The sequence below is a fragment of the Scyliorhinus torazame genome, chromosome X, assembly GCF_047496885.1.
Source record: "Scyliorhinus torazame isolate Kashiwa2021f chromosome X, sScyTor2.1, whole genome shotgun sequence".
Classification (NCBI taxonomy): Eukaryota; Metazoa; Chordata; class Chondrichthyes; order Carcharhiniformes; family Scyliorhinidae; genus Scyliorhinus; species Scyliorhinus torazame.
This window is the reverse complement of record NC_092738.1, coordinates 23,485,524-23,513,485: the sequence shown is the minus strand read 5'-3', so window position 1 is coordinate 23,513,485 and position 27,962 is coordinate 23,485,524. Positions and strand designations below refer to the sequence as shown.

General features: G+C 54.5%; 1 protein-coding gene across 1 annotated transcript; it reads left to right on the top strand.

The window, feature by feature from the left end:
• The first annotated feature begins 30 nt into the window (after window positions 1–30).
• On the top strand, window positions 31–27,802 carry LOC140405400 (peripherin-like). Its single transcript, XM_072493758.1, has 9 exons — window positions 31–664; window positions 19,275–19,335; window positions 21,645–21,740; window positions 22,099–22,260; window positions 23,395–23,520; window positions 24,337–24,557; window positions 26,386–26,429; window positions 26,542–26,615; window positions 26,932–27,802. The coding sequence occupies exons 1-9, from the start codon at window positions 153–155 to the stop codon at window positions 26,971–26,973; spliced, it is 1,338 nt and encodes a 445-aa protein (XP_072349859.1). The 5' UTR covers window positions 31–152; the 3' UTR covers window positions 26,974–27,802.
• The last annotated feature ends 160 nt before the right edge of the window (window positions 27,803–27,962 follow it).

Genomic DNA, 27,962 nt, shown 5'->3' with positions numbered 1-27,962 from the left:
TGATGTGAACTGAGGGAGAGGCTGTGATTCACCGCAGAAGGCGTGGTCAGCCATCCTTTGGAGTGCTTTATAAAGAACCTGGAGAGGTGAGGCGCTTTCATTCAGCTTTTCTCCCAGCCTGGAGGCATTCAGCAGCAACCCAGCCCACAAGCATGTCTTCCTATCGTGTGTCCAGCAGCAGCACAGCCTCTTACAGGAGGACGTTTGGAGGTCCCTCCGTGTCCCCCATCTCTGTGTCCAGATTTTCCAGCTCGGGCAGGCTGCTCAGTCCGCCAGCCTCTCTGAGGAACCCCAGCGGCTACCGGCACAGAGCCAGCACCCCAGCCTCGCTCAGGAGCTACCAGGACAAAGTGGACTTCTCGGTGGCCGACGCCCTGAACCAGGAGTTCCTCACCACCCGCACCAACGAGAAGGTGGAGCTACAAGAGTTGAACGACCGATTCGTCAACTTCATCGACAAGGTGAGGTTCCTGGAGCAGCAGAACGCCGTGCTGCTGGCTGAACTCACCCAGCTGCGGTCCAAGGAGCCCAGCAGGGCGGGGGATGTCTACCTGCAGGAGATCAGGGAGTTGAAGAGGCAACTGGACCTGGTGGTCAAGGACAGGGACCGCATCCAGGTAGAGAAAGACAACCTAGTGGATGACCTGCACAACTCCAGACAAAGGTAAGGGCTCTGCACCCCTACAAATGGGAGTTACTCTTAAATCAACAATTTGGGGAGGGGCTGAATGGCTCTTGCTCCTTTTTAAATATCTTTGAAGAATATCTCCATGCTTTCCCCAGGCACGCCTTTTGCTTCCCACTGTCATGTTATTAGTACACTCTAGATTGTCAATGCGCCTCATCTTTTGTTACACAGGATTCCGGGTTCAAATGTTTGAAGGAATCTTCGCAAGGAGAGCATGGGGGCGGGGGCGACAATCCAAACTATTGCTAATGGATAAAGTAGCACAAAACCGGGCGGGGGAAAGGGGGTGATGGGGAGGTGGGCAAGAGGGGGCGATGGCAAGCGGGGTGATGGGGAGGTGGGCAAGGGGGGTGATGGCAAGGGGGGTGATGGGGAGGTGGGCAAGGGGGGGCGATGGGGAGGTTGACATGGGGAGGTGGACGAGGGGAGGGATGGGGAGGTGGACGAGGGGAGCGATGGGGAGGTGGACGAGGGGAGCGATGGGGAGGTGGACGAGGGGAGCGACGGGGAGGTGGACATGGTGAGGGACGGGGAGGTGGACAAGGGGAGCGACGGGGAGGTGGACAAGGGGAGCGATGAGGAGGGGAGATGGACAAGGGGAGTGACGGGGAGATGGACTAGGGGAGTGACGGGGAGATGGACAAGGGGAACGACGAGGAGGTGGGCAAGGGGAGCGACGGGGAGGTGGACAAGGGGAGCGACGGGGAGGTGGACTAGGGGAGCGACGGGGAGATGGACTAGGGGAGCGACGGGGAGATGGACAAGGGGAACGATGAGGAGGTGGGCAATGGGAGGTGGGCAAGGGGAGCGATGGGGAGGTGGACAAGGGGAGCGATGGGCTGCGTACTTAGCCCCCGACTCTACTCCCTGTACACACACGACTTTGTGGCAAAATTTGATTCCAACTCCATCTACAAGTTTGCTGACGATATGACCAGAGTGGGCCAGATCTCGAAAAACGACGACTAGAATACAGGCGGGAGATAGAGAACCTAGTGGAGTGGTGTAGCGACAACAATCTCTCCCTCAATGCCAGCAAAACTAAAGAGCTGGTCATTGACTTCAGGAAGCAAAGGTACACACCCCTGTCAGCATCAACGGGGCCGAGGTGGAGATGGTTAGCAGTTTCAAATTCCTAGGGGTGCACATCTCCAAAAATCTGTCCTGGTCCACCCACGTCGACGCTACCACCAAGAAAGCACAACAGCGCCTATACTTCCTCAGGAAACTAAGGAAATTCGGCATGTCCACATTAACCGTTACCAACTTTTACAGATGCACCATAGAAAGCATCCTATCGGGCTGCATCACAGCCTGGTATGGCAACTGCTCGGCCCAGGACCGCAAGAAACTTCAGAGAGTCGTGAACACCGCCCAGTCCATCACACAAACCTGCCTCCCATCCATTGACTCCATCTACACCTCCCGCTGCCTGGGGAAAGCGGGCAGCATAATCAAAGATCCCTCCCACCCAGCTTACTCACTCTTCCAACTTCTTCCATCGGGCAGGAGATACAGAAGTCTGAGAACACGCACGAACAGACTCAAAAACAGCTTCTTCCCCACTGTCACCAGACTCCTAAATGACCCTCTTATGGACTGACCTCATTAACACTACACCCTGTATGCTTCATCCGATGCCAGTGCTTATGTAGTTACATTGGAGATGTTGTGTTGCCCTATTATGTATTTTCTTTCAATTCCTTTTCATGTATTTAATGATCTGTTGAGCTGCTCGCAGAAAAATACTTTTCACTGTACCTCGGTACACGTGACAATAAACAAATCCAATCCAATGGGGAGGTGGACAATGGGTGCAATGGGGAGGTGGACATGGGGAGGTGGACAAGGGGAGGGATGGGGAGGCGGACAAGGGGAGGGATGGGGAGGCGGACAAGGGGAGCGATGGGGAGGCGGGCAAGGGGAGGGATGGGGAGGTGGACAAGGGGAGGGATGGGGAGGTGGACAAGGGGAGGGATGGGGCGGTGGACAAGGGGAGGGATGGGGAGGTGGACAAGGGGAGGTGGACAAGGGGAGGGATGAGGAGGCGGACAAGGGGAGGTGGACAAGGGGAGCAATGAGGAGGTGTACAAGGGGAGGTGGACATGGGCAGCGATGGGGAGGTGGACAAGGGGAGGGATGGGGAGGTGGACAAGGGGAGAGGACAAAGGGGGTGATGGGGAGGTGGACAAGGGGCACGATTGGGAAGTGGACAAGGGGAGGGATGGGGAGGTGGACAAGGGGAGGGATGGGGAGGTGGACAAGGGGAGGGATGGGGAGGTGGACAAGGGGAGGGATGGGGAGGTGGACAAGGGGAGGGATGGGGAGGTGGACAAGGGGAGGGATGGGGAGGTGGACAAGGGGAGGTGGACAAGGGGAGGGATGGGGAGGCGGACAAGGGGAGGTGGACAAGGGGAGCAATGAGGAGGTGTACAAGGGGAGGTGGACATGGGCAGCGATGGGGAGGTGGACAAGGGGAGGGATGGGGAGGTGGACAAGGGGAGAGGACAAAGGGGGTGATGGGGAGGTGGACAAGGGGCACGATTGGGAAGTGGACAAGGGGAGGGATGGGGAGGTGGACAAGGGGAGGGATGGGGAGGTGGACAAGGGGAGGGATGGGGAGGTGGACAAGGGGAGGGATGGGGAGGTGGACAAGGGGAGGGATGGGGAGGTGGACAAGGGGAGGGATGGGGAGGTGGACAAGGGGAGGGATGGGGAGGTGGACAAGGGGAGGGATGGGGAGGTGGACAAGGGGAGTGATGGGGAGGTGGACAAGGGGAGTGATGGGGAGGTGGACAAGGGGAGTGATGGGGAGGTGGACAAGGGGAGTGATGGGGAGGTGGACAAGGGGAGTGATGGGGAGGTGGACAAGGGGAGTGATGGGGAGGTGGACAAGGGGAGTGATGGGGAGGTGGACAAGGGGAGGGATGGGGAGGTGGACAAGGGGAGGGATGGGGAGGTGGACAAGGGGAGGGATGGGGAGGTGGACAAGGGGAGGGATGGGGAGGTGGACAAGGGGAGGGATGGGGAGGTGGACAAGGGGAGGGATGGGGAGGTGGACAAGGGGAGGGATGGGGAGGTGGACAAGGGGAGGGATGGGGAGGTGGACAAGGGGAGGGATGGGGAGGTGGACAAGGGGAGGGATGGGGAGGTGGACAAGGGGAGGGATGGGGAGGTGGACAAGGGGAGCGATGGGGAGGTGGACAAGGGGAGGGATGGGGAGGTGGACAAGGGGAGTGATGGGGAGGTGGACAAGGGGAGAGGACAAGGGGAGTGATGGGGAGGTGGACAAGGGGAGAGGACAAGGGGGGTGATGGGGAGGTGGACAAGGGGCGCGATGGGGAAGTGGACAAGGGGAGGGATGGGGAGGTGGACAAGGGGAGTGATGGGGAGGTGGACAAGGGGAGTGATGGGGAGGAGGACAAGGGGGGGATGGGGAGGTGGACAAGGGGGGGGATGGGGAGGTGGACAAGGGGGGGGATGGGAGGTGGACAAGGGGGGGGATGGGAGGTGGACAAGGGGGGGGATGGGGAGGTGGACAAGGGGGGGGATGGGGAGGTGGACAAGGGGGGGATGGGGAGGTGGACAAGGGGGGGGATGGGGAGGTGGACAAGGGGGGGGATGGGGAGGTGGACAAGGGGGGGGATGGGGAGGTGGACAAGGGGAGTGATGGGGAGGTGGACAAGGGGAGCGATGGGGAGGTGGACAAGGGGAGATGTACAAGGGGAGGGATCGGGAGGTGGACAAGGGGACGGATGGGGAGGTGGACAAGGGGACGGATGGGGAGGTGGACAAGGGGAGGCGGACAAGTGGAGGTGGACAAGGGACGTGATGGGGAGGTGGACAAGGGACGTGATGGGGAGGTGGACAAGGGGAGCAATGGGGAGGTGGACAAGGGGGGGATGGGGAGGTGGACAAGGGGGGGGATGGGGAGGTGGACAAGGGGGGGGATGGGGAGGTGGACAAGGGGTGGGATGGGGAGGTGGACAAGGGGAGTGATGGGGAGGTGGACAAGGGGAGCGATGGGGAGGTGGACAAGGGGAGATGTACAAGGGGAGGGATCGGGAGGTGGACAAGGGGACGGATGGGGAGGTGGACAAGGGGAGGCGGACAAGTGGAGGTGGACAAGGGACGTGATGGGGAGGTGGACAAGGGACGTGATGGGGAGGTGGACAAGGGGAGCGATGGGGAGGTGGACAAGGGGAGCGATGGGGAGGTGGACAAGGGGAGCGATGGGGAGGTGGACAAGGGGAGCGATGGGGAGGTGGACAAGGGGAGCGATGGGGAGGTGGACAAGGGGAGCGATGGGGAGGTGGACAAGGGGAGCGATGGGGAGGTGGACAAGGGGAGGGATCGGGAGGTGGACAAGGGGAGGGATGGGGAGGTGGATAAGGGGACGGATGGGGAGGTGGACAAGGGGAGGCGGACAAGTGGAGGTGGACAAGGGACGTGATGGGGAGGTGGACAAGGGGAGCGATGGGGAGGTGGACAAGGGGAGCGAAGGGGAGCGATGGGGAGGTGGACAAGGGGAGCGATGGGGAGGTGGACAAGGGGAGCGATGGGGAGATGGGCAAGGGGAGCGATGGGGAGATGGACAAGGAGCGTTGGGGAGGGGCGATGTACAAGGGGAGTGACTGGGAGATGGACAAGGGGAACAATGAGGGGGTGGGCAAGGGGAGCGATGGGGAGATGGACAAGGGGAGATGGACATGGGGAGGTGGAGAAGGGGAGCGATGGGGACGCGGACAAGGGGAACGATGGCGAGGTGGACAAGGGGAGCGATGGGGACGTGGGCAAGGGGAGCGATGGGGACGCGGACAAGGGGAGCGATGGCGAGGTGGACAAGGGGAGCGATGGGGAGGTGGGCAAGGGGAGCGATGGGGCTCTGGGCAAGGGGAGCGATGGGAGGTGGGCAAGGGGAGCGATGGGGAGGTGGACAAGGGGAGATGGACAAGGGGAGTGATTGGGAGGTGGATAAGGGAAGTGATGGGGAGGTGGACAAGGGGAGCGATGGGGAGGTGGACAAGGGGAGATGGACAAGGGGAGTGATTGGGAGGTGGACAAGGGAAGTGATGGGGAGGTGGACAAGGGGAGATGTACAAGGGGAGTGATGGGGAGGTGGACAAGGAAAGCGAAGGGGAGATGGACAAGGGGAGCGACGGGGAGATGGACAAGAGGAGAGACGGGGAGGTGGACAAGGGGAGGGATGGGGAGGTGGACAAAGGGAGCGATGGGGACGTGGACAAGGGGAGCGATGGGGTGGTGGGCAATGGGAGCGATGGGGAGGTGGACATGGGGAGTGATGGGGAGGTGGACATGGGGAGTGATGGGGAGGTGGACAAGGGGAGGGATGGGGAGGTGGACAAGGGGAGGGATGGGGAGGTGGGCAAGGGGAGCGATGGGGAGGTGGACAAGGGGAGCGATGGGGAGGTGGACAAGGGGAGCGATGGGGAGGTGGACAAGGGGAGCGATGGGGAGGTGGACAAGGGGAGCGATGGGGAGGTGGACAAGGGGAGGGATCGGGAGGTGGACAAGGGGAGGGATGGGGAGGTGGATAAGGGGACGGATGGGGAGGTGGACAAGGGGAGGCGGACAAGTGGAGGTGGACAAGGGACGTGATGGGGAGGTGGACAAGGGGAGCGATGGGGAGGTGGACAAGGGGAGCGAAGGGGAGCGATGGGGAGGTGGACAAGGGGAGCGATGGGGAGGTGGACAAGGGGAGCGATGGGGAGATGGGCAAGGGGAGCGATGGGGAGATGGACAAGGAGCGTTGGGGAGGGGCGATGTACAAGGGGAGTGACTGGGAGATGGACAAGGGGAACAATGAGGGGGTGGGCAAGGGGAGCGATGGGGAGATGGACAAGGGGAGATGGACATGGGGAGGTGGAGAAGGGGAGCGATGGGGACGCGGACAAGGGGAACGATGGCGAGGTGGACAAGGGGAGCGATGGGGACGTGGGCAAGGGGAGCGATGGGGACGCGGACAAGGGGAGCGATGGCGAGGTGGACAAGGGGAGCGATGGGGAGGTGGGCAAGGGGAGCGATGGGGCTCTGGGCAAGGGGAGCGATGGGAGGTGGGCAAGGGGAGCGATGGGGAGGTGGACAAGGGGAGATGGACAAGGGGAGTGATTGGGAGGTGGATAAGGGAAGTGATGGGGAGGTGGACAAGGGGAGCGATGGGGAGGTGGACAAGGGGAGATGGACAAGGGGAGTGATTGGGAGGTGGACAAGGGAAGTGATGGGGAGGTGGACAAGGGGAGATGTACAAGGGGAGTGATGGGGAGGTGGACAAGGAAAGCGAAGGGGAGATGGACAAGGGGAGCGACGGGGAGATGGACAAGAGGAGAGACGGGGAGGTGGACAAGGGGAGGGATGGGGAGGTGGACAAAGGGAGCGATGGGGACGTGGACAAGGGGAGCGATGGGGTGGTGGGCAATGGGAGCGATGGGGAGGTGGACATGGGGAGTGATGGGGAGGTGGACATGGGGAGTGATGGGGAGGTGGACAAGGGGAGGGATGGGGAGGTGGACAAGGGGAGGGATGGGGAGGTGGGCAAGGGGAGCGATGGGGAGGTGGACAAGGGGAGTGATGGGGAGATGGTCAAGGGGAGATGGTCAACGGGAGTGATGGGGAGATGGTCAAGGGGAGATGGTCAACGGGAGTGATGGGGAGGTGGACAAGGGGAGTGATGGGGAGGTGGACAAGGGGAGATGTACAAGGGGAGCGATGGGGACGCGGACAAGGGGAGCGATGGCGAGGTGGACAAGGGGAGCGATGGGGTGGTGGACAAGGGGAGTGATGGGGCTCTGGGCAAGAGGAGCGATGGGAGGTGGGCAAGGGGAGCGATGGGGAGGTTGGCAAGGGGAGCGATGGGGACGCGGACAAGGGCAGCGATGGGGACGCGGACAAGGGCAGCGATGGGGTGGTGGACAAGGGGAGTGATGGGGTGGTGGACAAGGGGAGTGATGGGGAGGTGGACAAGGGGAGCGACGGGGAGGTGGACAAGGGGAGCGACGGGGAGGTGCACAAGGGGAGCGACGGGGAGGTGGACATGGGGAGGTGGGCAAGGGGAGCGACGGGGAGGTGGGCAAGGGGAGCGACGGGGAGGTGGGCAAGGGGAGCGACGGGGAGGTGGGCAAGGGGAGCGACGGGGAGGTGGGCAAGGGGAGCGACGGGGAGGTGGACAAGGGGAGCGACGGGGAGGTGGACAAGGGGAGCGATGGGGAGTGATGGGGAGGTGGACAAGGGGAGCGATGGGGAGGTGGACAAGGGGAGCGATGGGGAGGTGGACAAGGGGAGCGACGGGGAGGTGGACAAGGGGAGCGACGGGGAGGTGGACAAGGGGAGCGACGGGGAGGTGGACAAGGGGAGCGACGGGGAGGTGGACAAGGGGAGCGATTGGGGAGGTGGACAAGGGGAGCGACGGGGAGGTGGGCAAGGGGAGCGATGGGGAGATGGACAAGTGGAGCGTTGGGGAGGGGCGATGTACAAGGGGAGTGATGGGAGATGGACAAGAGGAGTGACTGGGGGATGGACAAGGGGAACGATGAGGGGGTGGGCAAGGGGAGCGATGAGGGGGTGGGCAAGGGGAGCGATGGGGAGATGGACAAGGGGAGCGACGGGGAGGTGGACAAGGGGAGCGATGGGGAGGTGGGCAAGGGGAGCGATGGGGAGGTGGGCAAGGGGAGCGACGGGGAGGTGGGCAAGGGGAGCGACGAGGGGGTGGGCAAGGGGAGCGATGGGGAGGTGGGCAAGGGGAGCGATGGGGTGGTGGGCAAGGGGAGCGATGGGGTGGTGGGCAAGGGGAGCGATGGGGTGGTGGGCAAGGGGAGCGATGGGGACGCGGACAAGGGGAGCGATGGCGAGGTGGGCAAGGGGAGCGTTGGGGACGCGGACAAGGGGAGCGATGGCGAGGTGGACCAGGGGAGCGATGGGGAGGTGTACATGGGGAGGTGGGCAAGGTGAGCGATGGGGAGGTGGACAAGGGGAGCGATGGGGCTCTGGGCAAGGGGAGCGATGGGGAGGTGGGCAAGGGGAGCGATGGGGACGCGGACAAGGGGAGCGATGGGGAGGTGGACAAGGGGAGCGATGGGGCTCTGGGCAAGGGGAGCGATGGGGAGGTTGGCATGGGGAGGTTGGCAAGGGGAACGATGGGGTGTTGGACAAGGGGAGCGATGGGGAGGTGGACAAGGGGAGCGATGGGGTGGTGGGCAAGGGGAGCGATGGGGTGGTGGGCAAGGGGAGCGATGGGGTGGTGGGCAAGGGGAGCGATGGGGTGGTGGGCAAGGGGAGCGACGGGGTGGTGGGCAAGGGGAGCGACGGGGAGGTGGACAAGGGGAGCGACGGGGAGGTGGGCATGGGGAGGTGGGCAAGGGGAGCGACGGGGAGGTGGGCAAGGGGAGCGACGGGGGGTGGGCAAGGGGAGCGACGGGGGGGTTGGCAAGGGGAGCGACGGGGAGGTGGACAATGGGAGGGACGGGGAGGTGGGCAAGGGAAGCGACGGGGAGGTGGGCAAGGGGAGCGACGGGGAGGTGGGCAAGGGGAGCGACGGGGAGGTGGGCAAGGGGAGCGACGGGGAGGTGGGCAAGGGGAGCGACGGGGAGCTGGACAAGGGGAGTGGTGCTGGACAAGGGGAGATGTCCAATGCAAGGCCATTCTGATCCCAGTCTAAAGTAGAATATTTTACACGTTCTGAAGTCTGTTCTTACCTGATTCAGGCATTCTTGTCCACCGAATTAGGCACAGAGTTTGCTAAAAATACTTACTTTGATGAACTCAAAAAAACTTCTCCACAACAATAAAACATGCATCTTGTTCCTCTCCACATTTGGTGCTGGCCTTGTGTTCCAGCAACATTTATAGAAATGGTGTCACATAGTTGGAGCCATCACTATACCACAGAGCAGAATGATGTGACTGATTTGCCGCACGCTGACCTCTCTCTGAGCCAATGCAGCTCTAGGGAGACACGGAGTAGAGTTCAGGCTCTTCCGTACTGACTCACAAAGCTGGCACATGAAGATTGGGGAATTGGCGATATATTTCCGAATCCGGATGGTGTGTGGTTTGGAGGGAAACTCCAGCTGGTGGAGTTCCCGTTCATTCGCTGCTCTTGTCCTTCGGGCTGGAAGTTTGCGGAGTTTGGAAGGTGACTTTGAAATGAGTGATTTGCTAGGTCATTTCATCGGACAGTTTTTTGTCCCCCCAATTTAGCGTGGCCAATCCACCTCCCCTGGACATCTTTGGGTTGTGGGGGCGAGACCCACGCAGACACGGGGAGAATGTGCAAACTCCACACGGACAGTGACCCAGAGCCGGGAGTGAACCCGGGTCCTCGGCGCCGTGATGCAGCAGTGCTAACCACTGTGCCACCTATTTCGGAGGGCAGTTAAGAGCCAACCACATTGCTGTGGGTCTGGAGTCACATGTAGGCCAGACCGGGGTAAGGACGGCAGATTTCCTTCCCTAAAGGGCATTAGTGAACCAGATGGGTTTTTACAACAATGGACAATAGTTTCATGGTCATTATTACTGAGACTGGCTTTATATTCCAGATGTAAAAACGTCCCTGGCACTATATGTTTACATAGACAGATAACAAAAAGGAATCCAGGATTACTCATAGTCACCCTTAACATACACAGCCCCCCCCCCCCCCCCCCGCCCCCCCCCCCCCCCCCCAACTAATGTTCAATGTTATCCAGTTCTTGAAAGTGCATAATGAATAACGCCCATGAATTCTCCCCTCCGAGCTTCCCCTCAGTTCAAACTTAACCTTCTCAAGAGTCAAGAATTCCAACAGGTAACCCCCCCCCCGCCACGCCAGGGCACAGGGTGGTGAGGCTGCTCTCCACCCCAACAGGATCCACCTTCGGGCGATCAACGAGGCGAAGGCTACAACATCTGCCTCCGCGCCCGTTTCCAACCCCGGCTGGTCCGACACCCCGAATATGGCCTCTCGGGGACCCGGGTCCAGTTTCACTTGCACCACTTTAGAAATTACCCTAAACACCGCCTTCCAGTAATCCTCCAGCTTTGGACAGGACCAAAACATATGAACGTGATTCGCAGCCCCCCCCCCCCCTCCACCCCCCCGCAACACTCACACACATCTTCTACCCCTTCAAAGAATCGGCTCATCCTCGCCCTCGTATCAGCCCCAACCTCGCGCACGAGGTGGAGACATTCACTCTCCGGAGCACCTCACACCAGACCCCCTCCTCTATAACCTCTCCCAGCTCTTCCTCCCACTTTGCCTTGATCCCTTCCAGTGGTGCCTTCTCCTCTTCCAAAATAGCTCCGTAAACCGCTGAGACTACCCCCTTCTCCAGTCCCCTTGTCGTCAGCACCTCCTCCAGCAATGTGGAGGCCGGCTCCACCGGGAAGCTCTGTATCTCCTTTCTGGCAAAATCCCGAACCTGCATGTACCTAACCACGTCTCCCTGCTCCAGCCCATACTTCGCTTCCAGCTCCTTCAATCCTGCAAACCGACCCCTACGAAACAGATCTTTAAGCGTCTTAATCCCCTTCTCTTCCCATTTCCGGAAATTTCCATCCCACTTCCCTGGCTCTCCCCAGTGTCTTGACTAATATTTGTCCACCAATCGTCACAAAAAAAAAAAATTATTTAGTCATTATCACATTGCTGTGTGTGGGAGCTTGCTGTGCGCAAATTGGCTCTGAGGACTTTGTAACCCATGGGTGGTTCAGGACAGGGCATGGCACTGCCGCCTGGCACATTGGCAGTGCAAACCTGGCACTGCCAAGGGGCAGGGCCTGAAAGGCATTGCATGAAGTGGTGAGGTCATTTGGTGACCCAATAGCAGGGTGTCACTCACCTAGCGGGGTTGGGGGGGGGCGCGCGCTGGTACCAGCGATTGGGGTAGGCTCTAAATCCCCAATGCCAGCACTGTGAGGGAGCGGGGGGTGGGGATGGTTAAATGGAAAGAGCACCCTACCCAAGGTCAACACCTCCACCCTATCCCCACAACCCAGTAACCCCACCTAACACTAAGGGCAATTTTGGACACTATGGGCAATTTATCATGGCCAATCCACCTAACCTGCACATCTTTGGACTGTGGGAGGAAACCGGAGCACCCGGAGGAAACCCACACACACACGGGGAGAAAGTACAGACTCCGCACAGACAGTGACCCAAGCCGGGAATCGAACCTGGGACCCTGGAGCTGTGAAGCAATTGCGCTAACCACTGTGCTACCGTGCTGCCCTCTGCCTCCCTTCTTCTATTATTTAAGGATTTACCAGGCAGCCACGCTCCGAGCAGCATGCGAAACGTGATCTCAGCGTGGTTACACGTGGCTTCTGATGGTGTCTACAACGCTATTGGTCAAGCTTGGCTCAGTGGGCAGAGCTGGGCCTCAAACCTCCCCCCTGGGACTGAAGCCACATGATCGTGGGTGACACTCCCTGGCAGTACTGAGGGGGTGCTGTATTGTTGGAGGTGCCCCCTGTTCGACGTTGCTGATGGTGGTCTTGTGCCTCAGTGGGGTAGCGCCCCTACCTCTGAGTCAGAAACTCCAGGTGTGGTCCCCACCCCAGGACTTGATGGCCGAGGAAGGTGTGTCCATAACGCGGCCAAACAGGTTGATTGTATAAACCTGCAAATCCTTCCAAACACACTAATGGCTGGCGGTAAGAGCGTCATTGCAGTGTTAATGTAAGCCTACTTGTGACACTAAGTTTTTCTTTTAAATTTAGACTACCCAATTCATTTTTTCTCCAATTAAGGGGCAATTTAGCGCGGCCAATCCACCTCCCCTGCACATCTTTGGGTTGTGGGGGCGAAACCCACGCAGACACGGGGAGAATGTGCAAACTCCACACGGACAGTGACCCAGGGCCGGGATCGAACCTGGGACCTCAGCGCCGTGAGGCCACAGTGCTAACCACTGCCCCACCGTGCCACCCTACTTGTGACACTAATAAAGATTATTATTCTTGAAAAAAAAACAATCGTTTTCTATGTGTCCTTGCCCATAAAACCATAGAATAGCTACAGTTCAGAAGGAGGCCATTCGGCCCATTGAGTCTGCACCAGCCCTCTGAAAGAGCGCCCTACCGAGGCTCAAATCCCCCGCCCTTTCCCTGCAACACCACCCAACCTTTGGACACTAGGGGGCAATTTATCATGGCCAATCCACCTAACTTACACATCTTTGGACTGTGGGAGGAAACCGGAGCAACCGGAGGAAACCCACGCACACACGGGGAGAACGTGCAGACTCCGCACAGACAGTGACCCAAGCTGGGAATCGAACCCGGGGTCCCTGGTGCTGTGAGGCAGCAGTGCTAACCACTGTGCTGCCATGATGCCCCTAAATCTGAAACATTGGAGACAATTTTCACCCAGCATTGGTAAACTGATGGCTTTACCCCTTGCCCAGTGTTACTCTCTATTGAAACCCAGCTCTCTGGGATTTCTGCTCTGCGAATTGTTTTTGATCCTGAAAAGTTCTGTGTGTTGGGAATACATAGCGGCAAACACTTTCCATTAACAATTGACCTACAGACCCTGCTTGGGATGCCATTAACTGTGATCCTCTGCGAAATGCATTATCTCCCAAAGACACCAGTTTCTTTATTAGTCTGTCAGTGTGTTCCATTAGTGAAGTGTAGACTAATTGAAGTAATTTCCTCTCCGCTATCTAATGGTCCAGTCTGCAGTAATTTGCAGATAGGCTCCAGGAGAGACTATCATCAGTGCAAACGTCAAAAAAGGAACGTAAATGTTAAATGCATGAAGCACACCGGACTGCCACGTCTGTCAATTAAGAATAATACTGGAGGCTGAATTTTAACGATTGGTTGGCCCAGTAATTCACCACTGGAAAAATCCTGGAACTCCCTCCCTAACAGCACAGTGGGTGTACCTACACCACAGGGACTGCAGCGATTCAAGAAGGCAGCTCACCACCACCTTCTCAAGGGGCAATTAGGGATGGGCAATAAATGCTGGGCCTAGCCAGCGAAGCCCACATCTCATGGATGAATACAAAAACATTTAAAGGCCTCAATCTGCTTTCTGGCTCGGGGTCGACACGCCCCAGCGTAAAATCACTGCGAGGTCGGGACAGGCAGGAACCTGGAGGGAATCCTCCGTGGGTTTCCTCCGGGTGCTGCGGTTTCCTCCCACAAGCCCAAAGATGTGCAGGTTAGGTGCATTGGCCATGATCAATTGTCCCTTAGTGTCCAAAGATGTGCAGGTTAGGTGGATTGGCCATGATAAATTGTACCTTAGTGTCCAAAGATGTGAAGGTTAGGTGGATTGGCCGCGCTAAATTGTCCCTTAGTGTCCAAAGATGTGCAGGTTAGGTGCATTGGCCATGATAAATTGTACCTTAGTGTCCAAAGATGTGCAGGTTAGGTGGATTGGCCATGATCAATTGTCCCTTAGTGTCCAAAGATGTGAAGGTTAGGTGGATTGGCCATGATAAAATTGCCCCTTAGTGTCCAAGGATGTGCAAGTTAGGTTAAGGGGTTTTATAGGGCAGGGGAATGGGCTATTTAGCGTGGCCAATCCACCTACCCTGCACACCTTTGGGTTGTGGGGGTGAGACCCACGCAGACATGGGGAGAATGTGCAAACTCCCCACGGACAGTGACCCGGGGCCGGGATCGAACCCAGGTCCTGACTTATATACATAATCTATGCTGACAGCACTGCAACAGGGCTGCTGCGTTACTGGAGGTGCTGTTCTAATAATAATAATCTTTATTGTCCCAAGTAGGCTTACATTAACACTGCAATGAAGTTACTGTGAAAATCCCCTCGTCGCCACATTCCGGCGCCTGTTCGGGTCACAGAGGGAGAATTCAGAATGTCCAATTCACCTAACAGCACGTCTTTCGGGACTTGTGGGAGGAAACCGGAGCCCCCGGGGCCGGGTTCGAACCCGGGTCCTCAGCGCTGTGAGGCAGAAGTGCTAACCACTGCGCCGCCGTGTCGCCCAATGATTTGTATTGCGATACAGACAAATGAGGAGCCTTATGCTCAAGGCTTGATGTCTTTCTTAATAATAATAATCGCGTATTGTCACAAGTAGGCTTCAGTGAAGTTACTGTGAAAAACCCCTCGTCGCCACATTCGGGGAGGCCGGTATGGGAATTGAACCCGCCCTGCTGGCCTTGTTCTGCATTACAAGCCAGCTGCTTAGCCCACTGTGCTAAACCAGCCCCTGGTTCTTGGAACTGTAATCTGAGCAACTGCAATATCCAGTTAATAACTGGCCTTAATCAGGGTGCAGGCACAGAGTCCTCAATCATTCCAGGCTAGAGAGGAGAGAAAAACAGTGATCCCACTCCTAGCCCCTATCCTGGCTAAGACCGCGAACACGCCCGCCCAGGATCTTAGTAATTTGACGAAATTCCAAAACGTGCGCGTGATTCGCTGGCCCCCGCCCACACCTCTCACACTCATCTGCTACCCCCTGAAAGAACCCACTCATTCTCGCCCGAGTCGTATGCACCCTGTGCACCACCTTAAACTGTATCAGGCTCATCCTTGCACAAGAGGGGGTCCCGTTTACCCTTCGCAGTGTCTCACTCCATACTCCCCAATTGATCTCCATTCCCAACTCCACTTCCCATTTCTTTTTGATCTTCATCCCCTGCTCCCCCAGCCACTTGTGTATAGATCCCCGATTAACCTGCACATCCTTGGACACTAAGGGCAATTTATCACGGCCAATCCACCTAACCTGCACATCTTTGGACTGTAGGAGGAAACCGGAGCACCCGGAGGAAACCCACGCAGACACGGGAGAGAACGTGCAGACTCCGCACAGACAGTGACCCAAGCCGGGAATCGAACCCGGGTCACTGGTGCTGTGAGGCAGCAGTGCTCAGCGACCTGTAATGGTTCTTGGTTAAGGAATGCTTCATTTTAAAATTCACACTTGTTTTCAGATTCCTCTATGGCCTCGTCCTTCCCTATCTCTGTAACCCGCTCCAGCTCCACAACCCTCTAACATCTCTGTGCTCCTCTAACTCTGGCCATTTCTGATTATAATCGCTCCATCGTTGTCGCACCACCTCAGCCTGGCACACCACCTCCGCATCAAGTTCTGGAATTCTCCCTCTCAACCACTCTGCCTCGCTTTTGACCTTTAACCCTCCTTAAAAGCCAACTCATTGACCAAGGTTTTTGGTCATGTGACCTAATATCTCCTCATGTGGTTCAGTGTCAGAGTGTATTTTCTTTTGATAATCGTGACTGAAGTGCCTCAGTACCTTTTTAAATTAGAGGCGCTATATAAATGCAAGTTGTTGTTGGTTGTTAGCTTTTATTGGTCGAGGGATTGAGTTTCGGAGCCATAAGGCCATGTTGCAGCTGTACAAAACTCTGGTGCGGCCGCATTTGGAGTATTGCGTGCAATTTTATAGGAAGGATGTGGAAGCATTGGAAAGGGTGCAGAGGAGATTTACCAGAATGTTGCCTGGTGTGGAGGAAAGATCTTGGGCGAAATTCCCCCCCAATGGCGGGATGCCCGCCGACTGGCGCCAAAGCCGGCGCCAATCAGACGGGCATCGCGCCGGCAAAAAGGTGCGGAAGTCTCCGCATCTTTGGCGGCCTAGCCCCAACATTGAGGGGCTAGGCCGACGCCGGAGGGATTTCCGCCCCGCCAGCTGGCGGAAATGGCGTTTGTTGCCCCGCCAGCTGGCGCAGAAATGCGGTGCATGCGCGGGAGCGTCAGCGGCCGCTGTCAGTTTCCCGCGCATGCGCAGTGGGGAGAGTCTCTTCCGCCTCCGCCATGGTGGAGACCGTGGCGGAGGCGGAAGGGAAAGAGTGCCCCCACGGCACAGGCCCGCCCGCGGATCGGTGGGCCCCGATCGCGGGCCAGGCCACCGTGGGTCAGATCGCCCCGCGCCCCCCCCCCCCAGGACCCCGGAGCCCGCCCACGCCGCCTGGTCCCGCCGGTAAATACCAGGTTTGATTTACGCCGGCGGGGCAGGCAATTCCTGGGCGGGACTTCGGCCCGTCCGGGCCGGAGAATTGAGCGGGGGGTCCCGCCAACCGGCGCGGCCGGATTCCCGCCCCCGCCCAATCTCCGGGAGCGGAGACTTCGGCGGGGGCGGGATTCACGGCGGCCACTGGCCATTCTCCGACCCGGCGGACATAGCTTTAAATTGAGGGGAGATAGATATAGGACAGATGTCAGAGGTAGGTTCTTTACTCAGAGAGTAGTAAGGGTGTGGAATGCCCTGCCTGCAACAGTAGTGGACTCGCCAACACTAAGGGCATTCAAATGGTCATTGGATAGACATATGGACGATAAGGGAATAGTGTAGATGGGCTTTAGAGTGGTTTCACAGGTCGGCGCAACATCGAGGGCCGAAGGGCCTGTACTGCGCTGGAATGTTCTATATTCTATGTTCTTCAAAAATGGGGCTCTGTCCCCACGCTGGTATAAAAACGCTGGTGTTTCACTCGACTTTCCTTAAGAAAGTCCTGAGAGATTCTCCTACCTGCAGGGGGCTGTCAGGGCCCCGGAGAGCTCCTCGCAGCTCCTGACGGCCGATGCGTGGTTAGAACCACGCCATCAGGAACTCTGCCAGTTTTGCGCGGAGAATCACGCGGGGGGGAGGGGGCCTCTGTCAACGGCCCCCTACCTGTGCTGCGTAGATTGCGCGCGAGCGCTTCCCGAGCAATTCTCCGGGAAGCCGGAGAATCGCTTCAGCGGCGCCGGTCCCAATTTCCGGGTAAGCGGCCATTCTCCGCTCCAGCGCCGGACGCGGTTTTGGCACAGGGCGGCAGAGAATCCAGCCCAGGGTTTAGGATCAGCCCTCTGCAATTGAATAGGCCGATGAAGCTGATTGTCACCCCGTGTGAAAAATGTCCACGCCGCTGAGGCGGTGGAGGCCTTCTGGTAGCCTGGAAATAGAGCGAGGGACAAAAAGGCTTGGAAAAGACCCCGCTACTTATCCAATAACCCAGTTGCTGCTCAGGAGGCAGCACTCCAGTCTAAATGAGGCGACATTACCACTTCTGGGGACCCGAATGTTGCTCGTCAAAGACACAGGAGGATAAAGTTTTGAACACTGAATTTAAATGAGAAACCACTGAACTGGTAGCAAGAAGGAGCAGAACTATTCAAGCTGCTTTTGTGTGGCTCCATTGTAAATGCATTAAAAAGAAACATGCCCTTACACATAGCAACCAGAGGAGTTTTACCCCATGATGCTGCTTTCAAAAATTACCTCAAACGCTGCCTCTTTCCTTTATTTGTTGTGATGTTTTTCTGCAGTCACCGTTTGGAGCTTAAGTTTTATTTTTGAAACCCAGGACACGGTGGAACATTTAAGTGGTGGGTGCAATTTGTAAATTAACAAGGTTTCTCGTTTCCTTTGATTTGTCAAGTGCTACTGATCAAATGTGTCTGGGAGTTTTGAGGTCCAAATTATTTCCCTCCAATAAAGGTCATTTGGGGGTGCATCCTATTTGTTATCGCCCGGGAACTGGATTCGCTGCTAAATTCACCAAGTTTTACATTCTACCCCTCCAATCTGTTCCACGTGGTGTGACAATGGTTTCTCTGTCGGATTCAAAAGCTCCGATTGTCACTGCAGTTTTAACAGGTGCGCTTAGCAGCCATCTCTGTGTACGTTCGCGAACAGCATCCACCGGCCTGTCTCTGTTTTTTATGGGCATATTCGCTGGTTCGTGTCCTAAATAGTCTCCGCAGTGGCTTAATTACAGTGCTTAAGTCAAGTCACGTAGATCAGGAAGGCTCCAGGTTCAATTACAGGCCTGAGGGAACTTCGTGTAGGAGCTCGTGGAGAGGCCTTGCAAATGATATCAAAGGCCCTTTACCTGGGAGGGGGTAAAGCAGCCAGGATTCCGGAGGTGTAGTACAGTGAGATAGTGTCCACAGGAGGGGGAGGGGGGCATCTTTTAAATCCTGATTACTCAAGTCTCACAACAACAACCTTCTAAAACAGTTGGTCAATAGAGGCCCCTAGTGGTTGGCTACAACAATCTATATTCTGGCTCAACATGCCAGGATCTCTATGCTATTATCAAAGCTTTTCTCAGTTCGTAATGTTGTTGGAGTGATAAAGCTATAGGTGGTTCAGTCCAGCAACTTGGAACTATGCTTTAGTGCATTACTGACGGGGGTGTACCCTGTAGCAGATTCTTTTGCCAAGATGTTGAAGTGAGGCCTCCACGCCTGCCTCCTCCGAGACTCAGGAAGGCATTGATCCCACGCCGCTGTTCAAACTAGAGCAGGGAGTTCACCTGGTATACTGGCCAACATTCCTCCCGCAGCCAGCACCATTAAAACACATATCTTGTCACATTGCAATCTGTGGTTTGGGATCTCGCCCTGTGCAACAAAGAAAAAAAGTAACTGCTGTGGTTTTCTACACAGTGGCACTCATTGCGCACTGGAATAATTATCACAAAGCATTTGGAGATGGGATATGGTGCTACTGAAATGCCTCCATGTTCCGGAGCTCCCTGCAGCAGTGTGGCTGAGATCGGGGACGAAACAGGGGATGGGATATTTGTGCTTTTACTGTCTGGCTGAGAACTCCGTAATGTTTGTGTGTAATTGTGTTACAGGTTGGACGATGAAGCCCAGAAGAGAGAGGATGCCGAGAATAATCTGGTACTGTTCAGGAAGGTGAGTGTCTGAGACAAGCTGCCAGTTTAGCTCAGTTGGCTGGACAGCTGGTTCGTGATGCAGAGTGAAGTCAACAGCGGGGGTTCAATTCCCCTCCTGGCTGAGGTTATTCATGAAGGCCCCGCCTTCTCCACCTTACCCCTCGCCTGAGGTGTGGTGACCCTCAGGTTAAATCGCCACCAGTCAGCTCTCCCCCCTCAAAAGGGAAAGCGGCCTATGGTCCTTTGAGACTATGGCGACTTTGCCGTACCCAGATTTAAAGCAGTTTCTCTGCTGCTGTGGACGCTGGATAAAGAACTCCCCAATAAAATTAAAGCAATTAAAGAAAATACTGGATAAACCCAGCAGATCCGGCTCCCTAGTATGCTGAAAATTGCAATAGTGCATACAATGATGAGTTGGAAAATAAGGACCCAAGAATGTACAGTCGTCCCATACATGCCAACACAAAAATCGCGCAAAAGCTGACATAGTCCGGGAAATCCTGGGCACTCCAAAACAGCCCTGGATACAAGCCTGTGAATTCTCTTTTTTTTTTTCCTTCCATGGTATTTCTGGGATTTTACCAGTGCTTTTAGTGACTCCATTTTGTTTTTATAAGCTTTGCATGTGACATGTAAAAATAGATAGTAAGGGCAGCATGGTGGCGCAGTGGGTTAGCCCTGCTGCCTCACGGCGCCGAGGTCCCAGGTTCGATCCCGGCTCTGGGTCACTGTCCGTGTGGAGTTTGCACATTCTCTCCGTGTTTGCGTGGGTTTCGCCCCCACAACCCAAAGATGTGCAGGCTGGGTGGATTGGTCACACTAAATTGCCCCTTAATTATAAAAAAGAGAATTGGGTACTCTAAATTTATTTTTTTAAAAGGTGCTCTTCTCGCTTCATGCCCCTCCCAGCAAATGCCCACCTTTGAGCTGATGACTACCTATAATCACAGAATTTACAGTGCAAAAAGGAGGGCCATTCGGCCCATCGAGTCTGCACCGGCTCTTGGAAAGAGCACCCTACCCAAGGTCAACCCTCCACCCTATCCCCATAACCCAGTAACCCCACCCAACACTCAGGGCAATTTTGACACTAAGGGCAATTTATCATGGCCAATCCACCTAACCTGCACATCTTTGGACTGTAGGAGGAAACCGGAGCACCCGGAGGAAACCCACGCACACACTGGGAGAACGTGCAGACTCCGCACAGACAGTGACCCAGGGCTGGGATTCGAACCCGGGTCCTCAGTGCCGTAGATCAGTGCTAACCACTGCGCTACCGTGCTGCCCCTTGCAAGGGAACTCTGGCGTGTGAGAGAATGCCATAAGCACTGACTACCAATGCAGAACGGTGACTGTTGGCATGCCATACAGTGCCAGCTCTTTGCCCCGATGTGGCCAGTCTTCACACTGTCCCTTGGTAGTGTGCGGGTCATGAATGGCAACAACATCCATTATGCCAATAGCCCTCCTCAGGGCCCTTCACAAGTTAGAAAGGAACAAGGACACTGAGGCAAGGAGGGGTGACCAGGACGTTTGGACAACGAAAGGCTTTTGAGGGCTTTCGAGAAATGTCTCCCTCTCTAAAACATTTCTTCATGCATCAAGTGGTAGAAGTGGTGGAGCGCTCTGCCACAAGAATCTGTAGCTGTCAGCTCAATTAGTGATTTTTAAATCGGAGATTCATTCCTGTTTTAAATATTATTAAATCATATAAAAGGATATGGAGCCCAAGGTGAATGGATGATTTGAATTGGAAAAAAATGAATTGGGCACTCTAAATGTATTTTTAAAAAAGTTACAAAATCTGTGTAACTTTAGATAGCTAAAGTGGAAAGTTTTACTCCAAAGCCAAGGATTAAAACCAAACTTTTTAGTGCAGGAAACACAATCCAAAGATTGTTTCATCCATCTTGAAAAACTGAACACCATTCCTTGCAAACAATCCTATTATAACAACAAGCTTAAGGCATTAAAATGTCTTCTTTTTAAAAAAAATGTCGAGTGCCCAATTCATTTTTTCCAATTAAAGGGCAATTTAGCGTGGCCAATCCACCTACTCTGCACATCTTTGGGTTGTGGGGGCGAGACCCACGCAAACACGGGGAGAATGTGCAAACTCCACACGGACAGTGACCCGGGGCCGGGACCGAACCTGGGACCTCGGCGCCGTGAGGCAGTAGTGCTAATCCACTGCGCCACCGTGCTGTCCGTGGGATTAAAATGCCTTCTTTTGCCCTTTCTCCTTTTTCTAATTCCCCTTCTCCTTTTCTCCTTTTGTCCCTCCTGCTCCTTCCTTCCTTCCCCGGACCACGAACCCCGCAGGATGTTGATGATGCGACTTTGGCTCGATTGGAGCTGGAGCGAAAGGTTGAGTCACTACTGGACGAAATCGAATTTCTCAAGAAGATCCACGATGAGGTGAGCTGTTGTTGGTTTGTTTTATTTCTTGTCTGCTTCAGGGGATGTTGCTCGTGTGAACTGAACTTTTTCCTCTTTGTCAATCTAGAATTCTTGACTAGGCCCAAATCCAGTTTAAAACTTTCTGTCTGGTAACCATTCACTTCCACCATTTTTGACAGAATTTCCAGCATTTCAGACACCTGGCAGCCATCTTGTTTCTGTGGGGAACAAAAATGGATCTTTTCATTGTTTTTCTCTTTGAGGGTTCCAGGGTCAGAATTAGATTGTCAATAGCCATTCTGTCAGAATGCTCATGCGTCAATTTGATTGACCGGCATCTGAAATTTCGATGTTCCTCTCTTCTTTCCAATGCCAGGAGCTGCGGGACCTCCAGATGAACATGCAGGCTTCACAAGTACAGGTTGAGATGGAAGTGGCAAAGCCAGACTTGACCGCAGCTCTGAAAGAGATCCGCACACAGTACGAGACCATTGCCACCAAGAACGTGCAGGAGGCCGAGGAGTGGTACAAGTCCAAGGTAGGATCTCAGTCAGATTCCGGAACCCCTGCAGCGCTAAGAGCACCGATCCTGTCCTGGGGCCTATTACTGCAGGCCTCAAGTACTCCCTGTGTCTCTCTTGTGAAGCAGTTCAGCAAAGTTTATTCATGAGTGACTACATTTAAAATGAACACTCTGGTTCCTGAGATGTCGGCAACACAGGTAAGGCATAGACATATTGACCAGTTAGCCTGACAGCTTTAACACTCAACCACACAAGAGTGGAAGTCAGCTGTAGGACCAGAGTGCTTAAGGGTAGCAGGCCCTTGTCTTTAAAGGACATTAGCAAACCAGTTGAGTTTTTACAACGATCCGGCAATCGTAATGGTCACCTTTTTGTTCTGATGCCAGTCCACAAATGAGCAGATTTATTCAGATCCATGTCACAAAATGGAGACCTAAATGTAATACATCTGTGGTAATACCAGGTATTGCAGTACCTGAGAGGTGGATGCCCATTGGCTAGACCCAGGAGTCTACCATTGCCTAACGCACATAGCTCCGCCCTGAGAGGCGGAGTATGAGAACCAATGCCGTCCCAGCAGCCTTCACTTTCTGTATCGAAGCTGCTGGGAACAGTTCTAGCTGATTAAAGCCGATTAGTTATGACTCACCCTGGGCGGGATTCTCCGAGCCCCCCCGCCGGGTCGGAGAATCGCCGGGGGCTGGCGTGAATCCCGCCCCCGCCGGTTGCCGAATTCTCCGGCACCGGATATTTGGCGGGGGCGGGAATCGCGCCACGCCGGTTGGTCGGCCCCCCCCCCCCCCCCCCCCGGCGACTCTAGTCCCGCTGCTGGAATGCCTGTGCCGCCGGCGTGGATTAAACCACCTCTCTTACCGGCGGGAGAAGGTGGCGCGGGCGGGGTCCGGGGGGGTGGGGGGGGGGGGGGGGGGCGCGGGGCGATCTGGCCCCGGGGGGGTGCTTTTTGATCATGATGCGCGGCAGTACAGTTGAGCCTGGTCCTCTCTTCACACATTATCCACAGGTGCAGGCTTTCTAGGCCTCCCTGTGTGTGATCACGCTGTGCTGCCTCACAGCGCGCACTTTCTGCTGTGTCCTGTTTGAGTGGCTGCCTCACTTGTAACTGCCTCTGTCTCCGCTCCGTCCAACAGTTCACCGATCTGACGGACACTGCCAACCGGAATACGGAAACCCTGAGACAGACAAAGCAGGATCTAAACGAATCACGGCGTCAGATCCAGAGTCTGACCTGTGACCTGGATTCCCTGAAAGGAACGGTAAGTGAGAACAAAGCCTTGACAGCCAATCAAAGGGGGGGGGGTCAGGGGTCACCAGCTTCATGCTGGCAGTATACCTTGGGTTAAAAGTGTCAGCATTGGCTTGCCATGTAGCAGTTTTGCCTCCTAGTTATAAAGTTGTGGGTTCAGGGTGGCACAGTGGTTAGCACTGCTGCCTCACGGCGATAAGTAGAACGCATAGGCGATAGTAGACGTTATGGACCCAGGTTTATTTCAATAAAATTCTAACACTCCTCCACTCCCCTAAAGGTGTCCTTCCCCAACCTGCAGCTGGGCTGGGGTTTTTATACAGCTGGGGGCTCTCCATGTGGCGTGGAAGCCCTGCCCCTTAAGGGGAAGTTCATATTCCGCGGAGGTCACGGGAAATCGGATTGTCCTGATTCCGGGACCTCCATTGTGGTTACGACAACAGTTTTTGACAATTTTCCAAAACCTGAGGGAAAAACCTAAGGTGGGGGGAATGTATATTTACAAATGTAATTTGCAATTAATTATCCAGTTAACTTGTATAATCACGTGTGTTAGATCCTGGTATATAATTGAGCTGTTGAATAAACAGCATAAAATAACTATCTGTCAGCAAGGAGTAAACAGGTTGGAATGATGACTTTTTCTGTTCGTCAAGCAACATCAAACTAGGCCACAAACAAGCTCCAGTTGTCAAATTGTAGATTGATACGATTGGTTCATTGGGGGGTTCTATTGGTTCATAGTCAATTTTGTATCTCTGGTGTGGTGTATGCATTCAGGGAGTGATGTGTGTAGACAGGTGAGTATTGTATGTTTTGCCTGCAGAATGAGTCTCTGCTGAGACAGCTACGGGAGGTGGAAGAACAGTTTTCCGTCGAAGCATCTGGCTACCAGGACTCTATTGGCCGCCTTGAGCAAGAGGTCCATCACATGAAGGATGAGATGGCGAGACACCTGAGGGAGTATCAGGATCTGCTCAACGTCAAGATGGCCCTGGATATTGAAATTGCCACCTACAGAAAACTGCTGGAAGGGGAAGAGAGCAGGTGAGCTGAGCACGTTGGGGGAAAATCTTTCCTCAGCAAGCAAAAGGCATCATAGATAGTAGTTAGTGCTTCAGGCCCCTGTTGCTATGGGGATGGTCACCCCAGCAGCAGTTCTCCATGAGTGTGCCAAGGTGATGCGTTTCGTGGGCGGCACGGTGGCGCAGTGGGTTAGCACTGCTGTCTCACGGCGCCGAGGTCCCAGGTTCGATCCCGGCTCTGGGTCACTGTCCGTGTGGAGTTTGCACATTCTCCCCGTGTTTGCTTGGGTTTCGCCCCCACAACCCAAAGATGTGCAGGGTAGGTGGATTGGCCACGCTAAATTGCCCCTTAATTGGAAAAAATGAATTGGGTACTCTAAATTTTTTTTTAAATAAAACAAAATGTCTGCCCCCTCTCCCGCCTGCAGCTCTGGCCGGTCCGACACCCCGAATATGACTTCTAGGGGACTAGGCTCCACATCCACAAACATTCACACACTAGTCCTAGGAGGAAGAGCGCTCCCTGAGGGTGAGCCAGAGACAAGTACAACTAGTTAGCCCAGGGAGACAAAACTGAGGAAGTTGCATTCAGATAGCCACCTTCTCCCATTCCCAGGAGCTCCCAAAGTACCTCACCACCAGTAATTTAGTCAAATGCACGTGCCAATTTGCTAAGATCCCACCAATGGCAAGGGAGATGAATGTTCAATTCACCTGTGCGCAGCAGTGGGAAGAATGTTGACCAGGACACTGCCCTGCTCTTCTTCAAATTGTGGTATGGGGTCTGTAACGCCCACCTGACGGGGTCCTCGGTTTAACGGCCCACCTGAACAGTGGCACCTCTGGAAATGCTGCACTCCCTCTGTACTGCAGCGAAGTGTCAGCCTAGATTATGTGCACTTGAGTTGATAATAGGAGTAACCCGAGAGCCTCCTGTCAGTCTGCAAGGTTGGAAATATAGAGATTGTGAATTAAGCCATGAGTGTGGGCCCTGATTGTATGTGCAGACCATCTTACTCGAATGGGCCTTGCACCTAAGTCGTGGGAGGTAGTGGGGATAAACAGCCAATGATGGACATTGTTGAGAACCATAATAGGGTATCCCTGAGCACCACACATCCCGTCAAGAAATAAGGGAATCACTTGCAGCCCAATAGTTGCACAATTGGAAGACACTCAGAGAGAAGGACAGGGGCAGATCGGAAGCATCACACCCACCGCATGGCTTCGAGCAGACTGGTTAGTTAGATTGAGTTACTATAGCAAGATTAGCAGGAGAGTCAAACTCAAGTAGGAGAATAGGGCAGCACGGTATTAGTGGATAGCACTGTGGCTTCACAGCGCCAAGGTCCCAGGTTCGATTCCCTGCTGGGTCACTGTCTGTGCGGAGTCTGCACGTTCTCCCCGTGTCTGCGTGGGTTTCCTCCGGGTGCTCCGGTTTCCTCCCACAGTCCAAAGATGTGCAGGTTAGGTGGATTGGCCATGATAAATTGCCCTTGGTGTCCAAAAACAGTTAGGAGGTGTTATTGGGTTACAGGGATAGGGTGGAAGTGAGGGGCTTAAGTGGGTCGGTGCAGACTCGATGGGCTGAATGGCCTCCTTCTGTACTGTATGTTCTAAAAAAAAAATTGTTAACTGTTCAATAAATGTGTTAAACCTATCTCCAAGTCTGAACCTTCCTTTGTCAGAGCATACATCAAGGAAGCAGCTTATGCTACATGAAGAAGCATAACACAACACCGAGGTTTTCCAATCCCTTACCAATTCCTTGCAGTATTCCTTTCAAGCTAAATCTGAGGTAAAATATTCTGGAATTAGCAGTCATTAACTGTCCTCTTTGTCCTCAATAGGATTGCAGTCCCAGTCCAGTCCTTTTCGTCCCTCAGCTTCAGAGGTGAGTCTGTTTGTGAGGGCCTCGGAAACCATTTAAGATGGAAACCTTTCATATCAGTATGCCCGGAGGACTGTTCGATAATTCCGGTTTGTGTTTGGTTCTTCCATTTTAGATTATGATCACAATTCAGATATTCCGAGCAGGAAGACCGTGTTAATCAAAACTATTGAGACCCGGGACGGCGAGGTGAGAAATTATCGATTGAGAGATCTGTGTGTCCTTCCTGTACTCTCGAGTTTAGAAGTGCCACTGCCCTCTCTGCTCCTAGTTTCTTGTGTTCTTTTTGGGAAAATGGGGATTGCTTTAAAAGTGAGATTCGTTTTTGTGGGATGTGAATAATTGGATCCTTTTTCCCTGGGACAGGGGCCGTCTTTTTTCAGGGAAAAAACCAAACCTTAAAAATTAGGGATGAGAGTTTCACACTTTGGATATGGACATGCCCAGCATGCCAATTTGCAATTGCTTGATTTTTAAATGTAATTTTTTGTTTTGATTCTTACAGGTGGTAAATGAATCGAGAAAGGAGCAAACCGAACGAGCGTGATCATTGAACGGTCCCAACCTTGAGCGATAGTTTGAATTTGGGAGCTGAGTTAAGCAGAGAAGCAGAAGAGAAGACTGATTTTTCATTTGCCTTTTAGTTTTTCATTTGCCCTCATTTCTGTTTTCAAAGTGTAAACTTTTTCCAATCAATCCATTGTACCGTAACCCTGGAGACTCTCCCCACACGGCAAGAAAATCCAGGGCCTAACACATCCTTTACATTCAAACACTTATTCAGCTCATTATTCAAACCTTTACACTCCGAAGTCTACACTTTCTTTTTTACAAAATGGGCATTCTCAAATGTATGTTGCTCCCCTCCCCTCCGCTGAACTAGTCTACTCACAAAAATCTATCAATCTCAGTTTCCAAATTGATCTATACGCAAACCGAAAGTCGAGTCTATTTATTCCAATTGAATCCTTTAATCATCCAAATTGAAACCTGATTTTTTCACCCCAGAAGTTTAACCTAAGTATATTGCCCCCTGATGACCCGTTTAGACCAGAAGGCCCCAGGTTGGTTTTTGCAGCCTGAGCTCCAATTAGTTGGCCACAGTCAAAGTGGCAATCAGTGTCAAAGATCTGACAACATGCATGGGACCAGATTAGCTTTGTCCTTTTCTGTTTTTGTGGTGTGGCGGTTTAAGTGGAATTTTAGTTGCAAAAGCAAAATACCTGAACAGGCGGTCACAGTCGTCAAGGCGACCGCTTTTTCACAACACTTTTTGTGGGTTCGCGTGAGACGAGGCTTTAATAAATGTTGAGTGGAGCAGGAATGAAAAATTTGCTACAGGTGACAGCCAGCATTGGGGTACGGGTGTCCACACTCTGTGTTTTGAGAATCGCTAGTGATACGCTTCAAGTTGCTTTTGTGCATGAAAGATGCGATTTAAATACAATCTGTTGGGACAACTGCTTATAATGTCAAAATAACTCCCTGCTCTTTTAGCAGAGATGGTGCGACACTTTTTAAAGGGGGGTTTGCACC